Genomic DNA, 17180 nt, shown 5'->3' with positions numbered 1-17180 from the left:
CAAAGTATTGCTATATTTAAATGCAAAACTGTGTTTCATAAAAGCCCTTCTTTAAACTACCACCAGATTGTGGCTAACAATGCCTCAATTTCATATTTCCATTTCCTCATTTTTAATTCCTGATTTTTGCATTGTGTTTCTGACTGCAAGTGACATTGATTAACTCTAAGGCAAGGAGCAGGAGGAGGAGATCAGCTGTGCATGTGTGCGTGTGCGTGTGCGTGTGCGTGTGCGTGTGCGTGTGTGTGTGTGTTTGTGTGAGTGTGTGTGCGTGTGTGTACGTATGTGTGTTTGTGTCAGTGTGTGCGTGTTTGTGTGAGTGTGTGTGTGTGTGCATGTGTGTGTTTGTGTGTGTTTGTGTGTGTGCGTGCGTGTGCGTGTTTGTGTGAATGTGTGTGTGTGTGTGTGTGTGTGTGCATGTGTGTGTTTGTGTGTGTGTTTGTGTGTGTGTGTGTGTGTGTGAGGGAGTGTGTTTGTGTGAGTGTTTGTGTTCACGTGTGTGTGTGTGTGTGTGTGAGTATGTGCTGTACACGCAAGATAAAAACACTTTATTAGGCAGATGAACGCTTTTGAGTGAGTGTGGAATACAGCTTCCTTACTTTGCCCAATCGGATGCATGAGTGACCGGCCGTTGACCCTTCTCTTCAGGTTAGGCTACAATTCAGAACTTGGCTGGCTGTAACGGTCGCGCCGTCCTGTGGGGAACTGAAACCGGGAGTGCTTTGGAACAGTTTGACTTTTTGAGGCTTTACAAACGTTTTTTTAAAGCCACGTATCTCTCTGTTCGGCCTTATATCACCTCACAGGCCTCACAGTGAGAAATAAATAGATGGTGTGTAAAATAATTTCACCAATACAAATACATGCGTAATGTGCAGCACAAATGTTACTGCAACTATAACTGCAGTGCTCTTCTCTGCCACTGCTTTTCACTGCTTTCTCTGCTACCACGTCCACTCCCACCGCCTCTACGAATAATAACAACAATATGAATTGATGTTTCTCTAATTATTATCAGAATTATAATCCTCAATATGCCATGCCATTATAATATGAAGGTGCTCAGACACTATAAATCTAGTTAGCTGGTGAATAGTTTTGATGAACTGCTTCAGAACAGTGGATAAATCCCTTTTTTAAATGCTAAGCTAGCTAGTATAAAAATGGCATTGTATGAATGTGTTTCACTGGCATGTTCAGTAGCCCGATAGTGCTGAATTTAAGTGAAGCTCTGTTTCTTATGAAGCTGGAGTGATGGAAAATATGGCAGATGGCATGGAGGTTTTGGAGACCGCTTTCAAATAGTTTAGTGTCATGTGATGTGAGCAGGCACATATCAGGAGAGACATTGCGTACTTCTTTAAGACAATGTATTTAGCGAGTTTGATATCATGCCTGATGTTTAATGCAGGCATGATGTCAAATTTGGTCATGTATAGTAGTTCATTAATCTATGATGTGCTGTAGCGTTGGAGGAGGAAGTGAGGGGACTCATTTCTGGAAGTATTTGCCAGCAAATAGCCTTTATTTTCCATTCAGACAGTGACACAACAGCTAGCTCAAATTCTGCTTTTACAGAAAGAGGTCATTCTGTTTTCCCTAGTTGTCATTTTCGACATAACAGTGAAGCAACCAGACAGAAACAGATCTCTTCAGATGATAACTCATACGAAGATAAAAAAATATAAAAATGCATAAAGTGACAAAAAGCTGACATGCAGCATTGCAGTGGATCATATGAAATGTGTGTATATTCTTGTGAAAATCACAGGCGGTCGCAATCCAGCTTGGCCAATAGCGCTGCCCTGAATGACGTCTGATGTGAACTAATTTCAGGCTGTTTAAAAATGTCGATCAGATGGGGCAGGAGAGCGTACCTGAGAGAGTTTTCAAGAGCAGGGCCACTCAGCTGCTGCTCTCTGCATTTCACGTGCTAGTCACGCATTATGTTAAAGACCTATATATGCTCAACTGCTCTGTATATGTAGATCTACACTCAGCGAGCACATTATTACGTAGATCTGAGCACCAGCTTGTTAATGCAAACATTTCATCAGCCAATCATATGGCAGCAACTAAATACATAATGAGAGGAGAAGGTCCATACAGGTCAAAGCTGACAGGAAGGCGACCAAAATGCAAATCTTCACACATTACAGCAGTGGTATGCAGAGGAGCATCTCTGAACACACAACACATCAAACCTCTAAGGGGGTAGGCTACACCAACAGAAGACAAATAATAAAAAAAAAAAAAAACGTTGAATTTATACCTAATAAAGTGCTCAGTGAGTGTATATATTCTGTACTGGTCTGTATATGGTAACTTATATGTGTTGTAAGGGTCTGTATACCTACTCTATATGGGCCATTCTACAGAAGTTGTGCAAATTGAGGTTTGGAAAAAAGAAAGAAATGTGTATTCTTTTTCTAAAAAAATGTATAACACGTGTTCCACTTCATCTAAGATTAATTATAATAAACTTAGTTATAAGATTATATAGTTGTATATAACACAAATATTGTGTCATTTTTTAAGAATGAGGAACACATTAACATAAATGTCTTGACTGCTGTTTTATATTTAAATGAAATACAAATTTGGATTAATGATATGATTGATTAATGATGACTCCATACACATTTTCTCTGTAAATTGCGTGATTGTTATTTATGATATTGTATGAATATATTTAATATGTTTCAATAGTTGGACTTTAAAATCTTAAAATCTTAAAAACAACCTGTGCATTGATTATCTCACTATTTAGTGTCTTTAATAAGAATTGACGGACAGGTGTAACCAACTGAAACAGTCCAATTAAAACGGCACCGTTTTTTTTGGTTGTGACCATTTTGGCTGCTTTTTGGCCGCAAAACAAATGTTTTATCAAGCACATTGTTGGCAACCACTTCCCTGTGCAGATGCACCTTCCTTTTAATTACATCTACTGTTATGAAATGATTTTCCTTTTGTCTAATATGAAAACATGGGTCTGTTTGTGTGACGTTTTTTACAGTCACGGACTCATTTTTAGGTTTTGACGGACAATTATATGAAAATGCTAAATGCTAGCAGCTCACCATTTGGTCTTGATTCAGATGAAGGCAGTCTTATTTCATACATGAAAAAGGCTGACTTCACAGACTCAAACAGTTTTGGTTGTGATGTAAGAAATTGGGGACAGCATTTTTTTCAATAGATTTTTTTAATTATAAAATGAATCACTAAATAGATTTGCGACAAGTCAACAAATTGGCTAAAATAATTTGGGTATTATATTTTAATGCACCAATTTAAGGGTTGATAGTGGGGACAGCTGCCAACCCATTTATAACAAATTTACCTCTTATTATTGTGATTCATATTTTGCGTTATATTAAAGTGTAACATCATCTAATGAATTCTGTATCATTGAAAGATTTTATTTGATAATTTCTTAGTTTTATTAGAGATGGACTGTGATTTGCCTGACTTCCGTAGAATGGCCCAAATATGTCGTGCTGGTCTGTATATGGTGACATATACTTTATACTTTATGAGTCTTTACCTAGGCCTATGTATGCAGTACTGGTCTGTAACAATTTTACAATTTAGTTATGTAGCAGAGGCTCTTAACGAGGGTGACTTACAGAGTCGTACAGAGTGGATTTTGAACACTGGCAGGGTGTAAGGTTAGGATGACCTGTGTCAGGTGCTGTGGGTAGAGTGGGAGTGTTACTTGAAACTGTGAGTTTTCAGTTTGTGACCAGCACTGGGGAGTGGCTCTGTAGGTCTGACTGATCTAAGGGGGAGGTTGTTCCAGCTGATGGGGGGGGGGGGGGGGGGGGTTCACAAGGTGCTGCTGCAAAAGTGCATGTGTGCTGTGCTCAGTCAACCTACCCTGTATTAAATAAAAGGTTGATAAGGAGATGGCAGTGTGTTAGCGGGGCCTGAGCCATGGTCTGGAGACATCCTCTCTGAGGACCTTATCGGGAGCCAGTCGAGTGAGCACAGCAGGAGGGGGATGTGTGAAAAATTGGGCAGGTAGGAGACCGGCCAGGATGGAGGGGTGTCACGGATATACCAGTATAAAGACCTATATATGCTGTACAGGTCTGTATATAAAGCTATATATACTCTCACCGAGATCTGTATTAGGTATTTATTATAATTTTTTAGACTTCTACTGCTGTAGCCTATCCACTTGTGTTGTGTGTTCAGAGATGCTCTTCTGCTTACCACTGTTGTAATGTGTGGTTATTTGCGTTATTGTCAGCTTTGAGCAGTCTGGCCATTCTCCTCTGACGTCTCTGATTAACGAGGCATTTCTGTCAGCAGAACTGGGTTTTTGTTTTTTTGCACCATTCTTTGCAAACTAGTGAGACTAGTGTGCGTGAACATTCCCAGAAGATCAGCAGTTTCTGAGATACTCAAACCACCCTGTCTGCCACCAACAATCATTTTACAGTCAAGGTAATCCCCCCCCCCCATTCTGATGGTTGATTTGAACATTAACTGAAGCTCCTGACCCATGTCTACATGATTGTATGCATTGCACTGATGCCACACAAATGGCTGTTTTGATAATCGCATGAATAAGTAGGTGTAATAAAGTAAAAATGTTCCTAATAAAGTGCTCGGTGAACGTATATGCCACACAGATCTGTATATAAGTACCTACAGTATATATGCTGCACAGGTCTGTAAAAAAACATTGTGATGATTGGCTCCAGATTATCATGTCTACATGCCTTAACTTGAAGCAGATTTCCCCCCCCCCCCCCCCCCCAAACTCTGCACAGCACAAAAGAACCACCTCAGCTGAGTATAATGCTGTATGATGTGGCTCAGTGTATTTGGCAGTGATTGTAGTAGTTTTATAATTAGTGGGAGGCAAGAAGTTTGGACTTAATTCCAGTTTATGTTTTACTCGTTATCCTTGTCAGCATTTCTCATTCATGCTAATTTGTTTTAATGTGTTATCGCTAACACCAGTCGACTGCTTCAGTTGGATGAACCCAGTTCTAACCGGGTACCCATCGCCTTGCCAGAGTTTGCATGCTTATTACAATTATTTCAAATCGAAGCTTTGTGTCATATATCATATTATTGTTCACTAACATACTTAAATGCATGACTCGCATACAGTCACTGAACACACACACACACGTGCACAGCTGCCAAATGCAAACAAGCACATACTGTAGACTCACGCACACTAGCACGTAACACCTGCTAATCCAAACACCGGATCCAAAAATAACTGTTTGGAATGAGATGGATCAAGCAGGGCAGATTACTGCAGCTCTAATCTGCGAAAAAGATGTCAATAAAACGCATTTAAACTGATTACAGGGGAGTTATTGGCAAGAGTTCATCTTAGTTTTTTAGCCCCTCCCCACCTCTCGGAGACGAGCGTCCGTGCTCACGCGCTTAACCATGACGGGCGCTGATCCTATAAGAGTCTGTTTAAATGACACCGACATATGCGCGCCATTGAATAAAACACGTGCCGCAGTAATAATCGTGCAGGTCCCTTTTAATCATTACTGGGGAATGAAAAGTTTCGGGAAAGCGTTCATTAATGCGCAAATCACTAGGGTATTTAACCAAACCCATCTACCTTCCAGGTTGGTGAGTTGGGAGTGTTTGCGCCTGATTTTTGTAGGTGCGTGAAAGTGCATGTCGGTTGCTAAAATATCCAAACATACAACATGAATCAGCGGCCTACCAATACCATAACATATTTAAATATATATGCATCGTTTCATAAATGCATCTTTCTGAATGCATGTCCCTGAATGTTGACTAATTCAAGACACTGTTTAGATCTTTGTTCTATGTAAAATGTAGGCTAATCTTCATGTATTTTTTAATTAACTTAATTAATATGGTCATTCTATGGGGGGGAAGCTGTTTTTAACACAAGTGAAGATGTACAGTGGAATGATCATATTAATAAATAAATAAATTGTAATTTAAGCGCCGAAAAATGATTGAGCATTTTTTTTTCTCCCTCATACAATGTATTGGTGACCCGTTTTACATTCGGCGGCTGCGATGCGATAGACCCAACAAACGCTCGCAATGTCGTTTGTCATGAAATAGACTCCATTACGCCACTCAATCACTCTGGGCAAAGCTGCAAGGATGTGTGCGGGTTTGAGCAGTAATCAGGAGATGTGAGTGGCCTCTCACATCGCATCAGTTTCACTCCCGCTCGGAGGCAAACTCATAAATTACAAACGTCGGATCGCGTAAGCCTAACTGACTGTGTCTTGCACCATCGTTGCTGTGGAACAAAAAACACTGTACAAATTCTTTACTTTCCTCTGAAAATGAATGATGTGACGTAATGTTAGGGCTGTATTCTGTGTCAGACTTACTCTCAAGATTTCCTCTCGATTGTTCTCCTATGAATAAAATAGCAGATGCTTTTCACCGGGAGAAGTGTGTTGATCGTTATACTGTGGAGTGTAGTTCATTATTCAGGAGTTCTGTATGTACATGCTGTGTAGGTTTAAAAAAAAAAAAAAAAAATTTTAAACGTACCCCTCCTGTCACGTGCAGTCCGATTTTATATTCGGGACAATTTATTAACAATAACCATGTGGGAATGTGTTTTTGAAATTAATGACTTCAAAATTGGAACCTCTTTGAGAGAGTAGGCTGACTGCGCACACCAGTCGGTATAGATATACTGTAACCCATGTTTTTTTACAGTAACCCACTGTAACCCTTTGAGTTTGTTGTTGTATTTCATTAGACTAAGAACTGCAATATTAATATTTACTGAAGCTAGTCCTTCGGGTCTTCTTTGTGGAAAGCCTGATAGTTGGTCAGTATCACATGGTTTGTTATAATTGTGAGATTTATCCTTGATGGAGCACCTCGATTAAATGGGTCAATTATGTCTCTTACCATGCTTCATAAACTTCAATCCTTGTGTTGTGTATGGCCTACGGTAGACTCACTTTCCTTAATGACAATTAGCAATTTTATGTTCACAAAGGTGTACTTACACATTTTTTTGGTGTAACTAATGACAGTAACTTACTTAAATGTATTGTCTGAGTAATAATATTTGCATACCTTTATTGGACTCATCATCATTATGTCCAAATGTGAATATCCTGAACAAGGGGTGGCCTACAGCGTACAAGATAACTAACAAACAATCATTTTCAATTAATCGAATACCTCAATAAAGTCTGAGGCATTTGAACACACACACACGCGTATGAAATTAATGCGCAAGTTTAATGGAGTTCAGCGTACAAGATAACTAACAAACAATCATTTTCAATTAATCGAATACCTCAATAAAGTTTGAGGCATTTGAACACACACACACACGCGTATGAAATTATTGCGCACGTTTAACGGAGTTCAGATCGGCTGATCTGCGGTACTGCGTGTGTGCCGTTTATAAAATAGCAGGTTATCAGAAGGATGCGATCAAAGTGAATGCCAGGCCTGTGGTGCGAGGGTAATGCAGAGGAGTTGAGGAGTGTGGTGAAAAGCAGATGGTAATTTTAAGGCCTGTTTTCTCCTCGGGGCTGGTGATGGCGGTGCGTGGCCCGTGTCTCAGGCACCTGGGATACGCTCTCCTGCTGTCACGCCGTGCGCTTAACGCTGCCTCTCCGAACGCCGCGCCCCGGCCCCCGTACCCGCGCTAAAAATAACCGCCTCCGCCTTCATTCAGACCCCGCCGCTCCCCGCTCCCTGTAGCGCCCTTTCCCAGAAACCTTTGGGGTTGTTTCGGGGGTTCTGTGCGGGGGGGGCCTAACGACCGCAGCGGTCCTGTAAACGGTTTTGCGGCTCGCTGGAATGAAAGCGGCCCAGGTGCGCTGTCTAAGAGGCTTCAGGTGGGGTGCCGTCCCGCCTCCCCGGAGTGCCGGCTGCCGGCACCTTCCGCCGGGCCCTGGCTAGTGTGGGAAATGAGGAAGTTGAAGAGCTCCTAAAACGGTGGCTCGTATTCATAAAGTCCTCCCTTCACAGCTTTATTAACTGGAGCAGATCATAAAAAGCAGTGCTCTGGCCAGCCCAGCCCGGGCTGGGTCATGACTGCGGTACGCGCCTTTGTCGAGATCCGTTTTGGGCCGTTTACCGTCGGCCAGCGTTCAAACCGCTCGCCTCTCAAATTTAGCAGTCTAATTCTACTGCATCTCCGCAATAGACACAAACAGAAATGTAATTTCCTGTTTCAGTTTCTTTAGTCTTGAAGTACTCTCACATAAATAAATAACCACGGAAAGGTTTACAACGGTCACCTGAAGCAGTATAGTTCAAAATGGAAATACAGATTCTCACTGGGGGACAGTAGTCCTTCTCTTTATTAACTGCTGTCCTGGGATCTGGAGGAGTTTTAACTTGCTCTAATTGTGTTTGCAGTGTTGACATGTCAGCCATTGTCATGGTGTCCTACAGGCATTGACCCAAGGACTGGCGTCAGTATGAGTGCCTATCTAGTGTGTGTTTAGTGTTGCTTTACGTGTGTATTAGTGTGTAAAATGTGTCAAATGGCCTATGCTGTCACTAGGAGTGATAAACCTGCTCTTTGTAAAAGGGCTTATTGGCTCGGTAAAAAAACACATAAACTCATTATCAGAAGGATCGTTTTTCTCATTATTTGTGTTACCCTTGACATTAGAATGATATGTATTGTGTGTTCCGAAAGTATGCTAGTATGAGATTTGTGTGCACACCGCGTGCTCTTGAATAGAACGCATCTGATGTTAATTTGTGCGTGAAATGTATTTGAGTGTAAAATATACCTAAAGTATCTCGGGTCATAGTGTGTATCCATGTGTGTGATGTGTGGGTGTGTGTGTGTCTGTGTGATGTGTGTGGTGTGTGTGTGTGTGGTGTGTGTATGTGTGCGTGTCCGTGTGTGTGCGCGGTGTGTGTGATGTGTACGTGTGTGTGTGCGCGGTGTGTGTATGTGTGCGTGTGTGTGATATGTGGGTGTTTGTGTCTGTGCGATGTGTGTGGTGTGTGTACGTGTGCGTGTGTGTGTGCGTGCATGTGTGTGATGTGTGTGTGCACGGTGTGTGTGATATGTGTGTGTGTGATGTGTGTGGTATGTGTACGTGTGCGTGTGTGTGTGCGCGGTGTGCGTATGTGTGTGCGCGGTGTGCGTGATATGTGTGTGTGTGGTGTGTGTGTATGCGGTGTGTGCGTGTGTGCGGTGCGTGCGTGCTTGCTTGCGTGCGTGCGTGTGTGTGATGTGTGTGGTGTGTGTGATGTGTGTGTATGCGGTGTGTGCGGTGCATGCGTGCGTGCATGCTTGCGTGTGTGCGTGCGTGTGTAGAGGTATATGGGTTACCAGCATGTATCGGTGTGTAAAGCATATCTGCGCATCTCTCTGTCCATCAGCAATATACAGAGAGGCCTACTTTAATTGTTGCCATGGAAACTGAGTGCTGCTAGAGGAGTGGAGCTTCAAGTGGAGCATCTCTTTCTCTCTCTTTCTCTCTCCCTCCCCCTTTCCTTCTTTCTTTTTCATCTGTTGCTGTTTCTCTTCCCCTCTTCTTCACCAGTTCTCCTTCATCCTCTTCCTCGTTCCTTTCATCAGCCCGTTTTCCATCTGTCGTTTCTCTCTCTCTCTCCCTCTCTCCCCCATCTCCACATCTGCCTGCTCTTCTCCTCTCTCATCCTCTCCCTTGCTCTATCCTGCACCCCTCCTTCCTCCCCAGCCCTCTTTTAGGAGGGTCAATTAACACGGGGACCTGCAATTATCTCTGACGAACTTCCAGCAATTAGCTTTCTTAAAGACGGCCCTCTGCCGTGTGTGTGCACCTCTCTCTCACACCCCCACTCCTTCGTGACTCTTCTTCTCTTCCTCCCTCTTTCCCTTCTCATTTTCCTTTTTGTCTGTTTATTCCGTACAGCTTTGTTCACGACAGGAACATAAACACACGCACGCAGGCACATACGCACGAACACACACGCACACTCACGCACGCTTTCCTTTACTCACATGCCTACACACGCGGACACGGCCACACACAAATGTACATGTACACACGCACAGGTAAATAAATTTCTTCCCCCTTCTCCTCTGTCTCTATCGCTCTCTCTCTCTCCCTCTCTCTCTCTCCATCTCTCTCTCCCCCCTCCCTCTCTCTCTCTCTCTCTCTCAATCTCTCTCTCTCTATCACGGTTAATAAAAGGGGCTATAAATAATAGCAAGGCTTCTGTGTCATCCAAATAGAGAGAGAAGGAGCGGGCGAGAGAGAGAGAGAGCGAGGGAGAGCCCGGGAGAGTTGAGGAAGGACGGCCTGGGTCTGGCTCAGACGGCGTGTCGGTTGGTCGGTCTCCGTGGCGATCCTACGGGCGTACGCCAGCGCCCCGCTCCGCCGCCGCGTCGCTCCCATTCTCTCCGTCAGTGAGCCAGCCCAGAATGAGCGTCTCCTCTCCCTGTTCTCTTTAGATCTCCCTCCCTCCCTCCCTCCCTCTGTGTCTCGCTGTCTCTCGCCCGCTTTACCGTCTCTGTGACTGCTCCTGTCTGCCCCTCCGTGGGGAGAGTTTATATCATACATAATAAAGAGCATTATCTCGCCTCAACTCACTTCACATCAAATATTCATCTGCGCGCATATCTATACCCCCCTTTGTACCGTGTGTTTACTCACTATTTATAAAAGTCAAATAAATGTTCTGTTTTAATTGGCGTGTTACATTGCCCCCTTCTCTCTCTTGCTCACTCTCACGCGCTCTCTCTCTCTCGGTCTCGCCTGGTCACTTTCTCTCTCACCTTCTCTGTCTCTTGCTCTCTTTTGCTTGGTCGTTCTCTCACTCTCACTCCCTCTCACTCTCTTTCTCCCTGCCTCTCTGACTTTAGTGTGTTGTGAAGAAGTCAGGGTGTGTGTAGCTCTCACTCCCTCTCTCTCTTTCTCTGCCTCTCCCTCTGACTTTAGTGTGTTGTGTAGTCACGGTGTGTGTAGCTCTCTGACTCCCTCTCACTCTCTGCCTCTCCCTCTGACTTCAGTGTGTTGTGAAGAAGTCGGGACGTATGTAGCTCTCACTCACAGTGTTCCTCATGCTCATCCGCCTTCCTTTCTGCTTCTCTCCGTGCAGGGATTGCGTTTTCACTGCTCCTCCGTCATGCTTGCGTGCCACGGCCACGCCTCCTCCTCCTGGCCCCGCCCCCGCCCCTCCCCCTCGCCCGGCCCGGCCCCTGAAGGCACGCCGGCCCCCCCTCGCCGGCCCCCCACCTCACCCCTCTCCCCGCTCTGGCTGCTCTGCCTGTGCCTGCTGCTCCTCCCCATCTGCGAGTCCAGGAGGGACAGGGGCGGGGCCGGGGGCGGGGGCGGGGCCATCCCGCCGCACTACTCCCCCGGCGGGGGCCACCACCCCCACCCGCTGCCCCCCAAGCTGGCACAGGGCCTGAGCATCGCCGTGGTGCTGGTGGGCAACTCCAGCGAGGTGGCCCTGGCCGACGGGCGGGAGAAGGACGACTTCCTGTACATGCCCCTCCTGCCCAACGTGGAGCTGGTCACCATGAACGAGACCGACCCCAAGAGCATCATCACGCGCATCTGCGACCTCATGACCAAGTCCTGGCTGCAGGGCGTGGTGTTCGGGGACGACACCGATCAGGAGGCCATCGCCCAGATCCTGGACTTCATCTCGGCCGAAACGCACATCCCCATCCTGGGCATCCGAGGCGGGTCCTCCATGATCATGGCTGCCAAGGTACGGTGCCTTCCGCCTGGGGTTGGGCTCCGAGGGACGGGTCACTTGGCGTTTGGAGTGCATCGCAGTACCGTAGAGTCCACAGTGGTGTATTGGGTAGTTGTTGCCTCGCTGCAAGACGGTCTTGGGTTGTAAACCTGGCCGGTTTGCATGTTCTCCAATGGGCTTCCTCTGTTTTCCTCCTGCAGTCCGAAGACATTCAGGTTAGATTCTTTAGAGCAGCGCGACTCAACCCCATGTCCTGCGGGCATTTGCTTCAACCGTGCGCTACACCACCTGATTTCTCGAATTAGCTTATTATCTGAACCCGGCAGGTGAAATAATGATTGAAATCAAGTGGTGTAGCGCACGGTGGAAGCAAATACCTGCAGTCACTGTGGCCCGCAGGACGTGGAGTTAGTACTCTAAATTGCCTGTCAGCTCCCCCGCAACCCATGTCCAGGAATTCACTGGTTAGATAATGGATGGATGGATGGATGGAGGAACACTGTTTGGTGACCTTAGGGTCTATTAAGGCCACCTGAGGATTTGTTCTCTGAAGCTGAAATTGCTGAAGGAATTAGCTGGGGGAGGAGTTGCTCTTGCGAGTGATGAAACCTGGTCTTTAGCAGTGTGGGTCAGAGGGGAGTGGCTGGGTGCTGAAAGTTTGGGTGAGATAAAGTGAAAACCGTATCAGCTGGAGATAGTGAGGAGGAGGGAGATAAGGAAGAGGGGCAAAATGGACTGCAGATAGAAGGGAAGAGAGAACTGAGCATGAAGTCACGCTATGATGGAGAAAAGAGGCTAGTACTGCACTCCAGCACGAACCCTGATTTCTCAACTACCGTCGGATTTACGGACAAAACTTTCCACCGGAGAGGCGCACGTGAACAAGTCGGGGACATTGGGATTCAAGATGCCTGCACGAATTGGAGTCGTGATGTACTCAGTATTGCCAGCATGGTCGACAAAATCACTGAGTCCTCTGTGACCTATAAGGAATGTCATACAGTAAAGCCATACGAGAACCACAGCTGCAGAAACAGAAAACAGACATTCTCTGATAATTATAGTACTGCAGCATTCAATTTCATGTTGTGTTTGGCCAAGATCACTTGCTATAACTAGCTAGTTGAATGCACACCCAACAAAACCCCACCCCCCATACTTCATTCCAAGCAATGACCCCATCCACCATACTGCACTCCCAACAATAATCCCACCCCCCATACTGCACTCCCAACAATAACCCCACCCCCCATACTGCACTCCCAACAATAATCCCACCCCCCATACTGCACTCCCAATAATAACCCCACCCCCCATACTGCACTCCCAACAATAACCCCACCCCCCATACTGCACTCCCAACAATAATCCCACCCCCCATACTGCACTCCCAATAATAACCCCACTCCCCTCACTGCACTCCCAACAATAACCCCACCCCCCATACTGCACTCCCAACAATAACCCCACCCCCCATACTGCACTCCCAACAATAACCCCACCCCCCATACTGCACTCCCAACAATAACCTCACCCCCCCATACTGCACTTCCAACAATAACCCCACCCCCCATACTGCATTCTCCCCCACACACATTAACCAATAACGGCCTGTAGTCTATAGTCTAGTGGCTAATTTGCTTGACTGGGATGCCGAAGGTTGGTGGTTCAAACCCCCATGTAGCCACAATAAGATCAGTGTTGGGCCCTTAACCCCACATTGCTCCTCGAGGGATTTGCCCCCTGCTCAGTCAAATCAACTGTTGGTCACTTTGGATAAAAGTGTCAGCTAAATAACTGTAACTAACCCCGCACCTACAGTATTTTGGATGTAAGATATCTCTGGATCAGGAGCAGTCTCTCTCCTGCCTGTCCGCTGATCCTAACGTCACACGTTTGACCGGGTCATCATCAGTTGTGCGGCCCAGGCAATTAGGGCGGCCTGTAGCGTAGTGGTTAAGGTAAATGACTGGGACACGCAAGGTCGGTGGTCCTAATCCCGGTGTTGCCACAATAAGATCCGTTGGGCCCTTCAGCAAGGCCCTTAACCCTCCATTGCTCCAGGGGAGGATCGTCTCCTGCTTAGTCTAATCAACTGCACGTCGCTCTGGATAAGAGCGTCTGCCAAAATGCCAATAATGTAATGTAATTACTGTAACACCTCACAGTGAATGAATTCAGTTACCCCCCACTCCTCTTCATCAGCAGTGCTCTTCATCACTGTGAGCGGGCGGGGCGCACGGCGCAGGCCGGCCTGTGTGCCGGTGATATACGGCATGTTTAAATGTGCACGTCACACACCTGCCCTGGCGGGCGTCCGCGCGGGCGGCTCGTGTGCACGCCTCGTAAATTCACCACACTTTTATTAGCAAGCATCTTTTGATTATGAAAAGAAGTTTTAATTGAATGCGCTGTACGCGCGCCAAAAAAACAATGACATTTTCTGCCACGGAAAAGTTATATCAGCTCATAAACCATGCCGTGTTCTTTCGTGCGTGCTGTATTTTACAGTATTCGCTATTTACAGTAATATTTATTTTAGTAGTATTACAATACAATATTGTATATTACATTTATACTGTATGTATGGAATGTGTTCAGTTCTCCATTATTCAATAAGCAAGAAAAACAGCGGACCAGTTCAGACCAGTTCAGACCAGTTCAGACCAGTTCAGACCAGTTCAGACCGGTGTGATGCGAGGCAGACATGGCGGGGATTGTTGGAGTTTGATTATGTGAGAGATGGTGTGAAATTGGATGGAGGTATTGACGGAGCAGGCCTGGCTCCAGGATGAAAGGAAAAAAACAGTGAGACAGAGAGGAGAGAGGTGTGGGTGTGCGAGAGGAAGACGGACACGCTTTCACTCGTACAGTACAGATTTGTGCCGAGTCCCTCCTACGAACTCAGAGGCTCGTAGCTCCGACTTGGTAGCTCGGAGTTACGAGCTCTGAGCTCTCCAGTTGTTGCCTCGTAGCAGCTGTTAGTAACATGGCAACTCGCAAGAAGCTGTCACTAGCTTCTGAGCACCAAATACTCCACAGCTACTTTGGAACGTATTTCGCGATTCACTGTTGTTCAGCATTATTGTGTATTCCGTCATTTCAGCCAGTCTGAATGACGTCAGTTTCCTCTCACTCGGCACCTTGGACACAACTTTCTGATTCATAATTTAGAGTAAACAGGCCAACCCAGTGTATCTCTACACACTCACCTCTACACACTCAGTACACACTCAGTACACACTCACCTGTACACACTCAATGCACACTCACCTCTAAACACTCAGTACACACTCAGTACACACTCACCTGTACACACTCAGTACACACTCACCTGTACACACTCAGTACACACTCACCTGTACACACTCAGTACACACTCACCTGTACACACTTAGTACACACTCACCTCTACACACTCAATACCCACTCACCTCTACACACTCACCTGTACACACTCATCTCTACACACTCAATACACACTCACCTCTACACACTCACCTGTCCACACTCAGTACATACTCACCTCTACACACTCAATACACACTCAGTACACACTCACCTGTACACACTCAATACACACTCATTACACACTCACCTGTACACACTCAATACACACTCAGTACACACTCACCTGTACACACTCAGTACACACTCACCTCTACACACTCAATACACACTCAGTACACACTCACCTGTACACACTCAGTACACACTCACCTGTACACACTCAATACACACTCACCTTTACACACTCAATACACACTCAATACACACTCACCTGTACACACTCAATACACACTCGCCTGTACACACTCAATACACACTCACCTCTACACACTCAATACACACTCAGTACACACTCACCTGTACACACTCAATACACACTCAGTACACACTCACCTGTACACACTCAATACACACTCAGTACACACTCACCTGTACACACTCAGTACACACTCACCTATACACACTCAATACACACTCAGTACACACTCACCTGTACACACTCAGTACACACTCACCTCTACGCACTCAGTACACACTCACCTATACACACTCAATACACACTCTCCTGTACACACTCAGTACACATTCACCTCTACACACTCAATACACACTCAGTACAGGCCAAGTGTAAGGACTGAAGGATGGAGGGATTAAGGGGACTGACAGAGAGGAAGAGTGGAACAGGGAGGGTGGGAGACAGAGCTACGGGGCACCAGAAGAACAGGTGAAAGAGAAGAGGAGAGGGAGAGAGGGATCAAAGCAGGTCTTTCTTCTGATGACCTCTCTCGCTCACTCCCCATTCCTCCCCCCGAATACCACCGACGTTGTTGGCATGGCAACCTCTCACACACATATATTACGGGTGTACATGCAGCACCTACATAAAACAGGAAGATGGATAGAGCAGCCCAGAATGAGAGGCAGGGAGGAGGTGGAGCAGTTTATGTCTGAAAGAGAGGGATCAGAAAGAGTGCAGTAAAGAGAGAGAGAATGTGCATCAATGTGGAATAGAGACAAAGAGAGGGAGGAAGAGAGAGACAGATGGAGAGAGCGAGAGAGTGAGAGAGGGGGAGGAGGGGTGACATGAGGGGAACTGGATAGTGGGAGGTATTTTTCTTTGAATGAGAAAAATGTACAGAAAGGAAGAATGGATGGAGGGAGAGAGGGGGTGGAGGGGTGAGTGTAAGAGGGTGTAATCAGGAAAACAGGAAGGGGTGTAGAGATGGAGGGATGTAGACAGAGGAAGGTAAGAATGAGATTGATGGGAGGAGAGATGTAGACTGTTAGAGCGATAGGGAGAGAAAAGCAGTTTTTCTATTAACTGAAAAAGATAGAGGGAGCCAACAGATAAAGACATGCTGGGAAGATAAAGGTGTGTGTGTGCGTGTGCGTGTGCGTGTGTGTGTGTACAGTTTATGGCTATGTATGTGTGTGTACAGTTTATGTGTGTATGTGTGTGTGCGTGTGCGTGTGTGTGTGTACAGTTTATGTCTATGTATCTGTGTTTGTGTGTGTACAGTTTATGTGTATGTATGTGTGTATATGTGTGTGTGTGTTTACAGTTTGTGTATGCATGTGTGTGTGTTCACAATCTGTATGTGTGTGTGGTGTTTGTGTATGTGTGTACAGCTTATGTGTGTATGTATGTGTGTGTGTGTGTTTGTGCGTACAGTTTATGTGTATGTATGTGTGTATAGGTGTGTGTTTGTGTGTACGCTTTATGTATGTGTGTGTGTGTGTGTGTGTGTGTGTGTACAGTGTATGTGTGTGTGGTCAGTGTATGGGTGTGTGTATGTGTGTGTATATATGTGTGTGGTCAGTGTATGGGTGTGTGTGTGTGTATGTATGTGTGTGTGGTCCGTGTCTGTGTGTGTGAGTGTGTGTGTGTGTGTGTCTGTCTGTCTGTCTGTCTGTCTGTCTGCCTGCGTGCGTGCGTCTGTCTGTCTGTCTGTCTGTCTGTCTGTCTGTCTGTCTGTCTGTCTGTCTGTCTGTCTGTCTGT

The 17180-nt window shown here is 45.8% G+C and overlaps 1 protein-coding gene across 1 annotated transcript in view; it reads left to right on the top strand.

Annotated features, from left to right (window-relative positions):
* Positions 1 to 11373: 11373 nt before the first annotated feature.
* The window catches only part of LOC133114600 (glutamate receptor ionotropic, NMDA 2B-like), a 54901-nt gene continuing 49094 nt past the window's right edge, over positions 11374 to 17180 (top strand). The window contains exon 1 of the mRNA XM_061224125.1: positions 11374 to 11682. Coding sequence (XP_061080109.1) covers positions 11455 to 11682 — 228 coding nt within the window. The 5' untranslated portion in view covers positions 11374 to 11454. The remainder of the gene's footprint in view (positions 11683 to 17180) is intronic.

The sequence above is a fragment of the Conger conger genome, chromosome 16 (genome assembly GCF_963514075.1).
Source record: "Conger conger chromosome 16, fConCon1.1, whole genome shotgun sequence".
Taxonomy (NCBI): Eukaryota; Metazoa; Chordata; class Actinopteri; order Anguilliformes; family Congridae; genus Conger; species Conger conger.
This window is presented reverse-complemented; position numbering and strand designations above follow the sequence as displayed.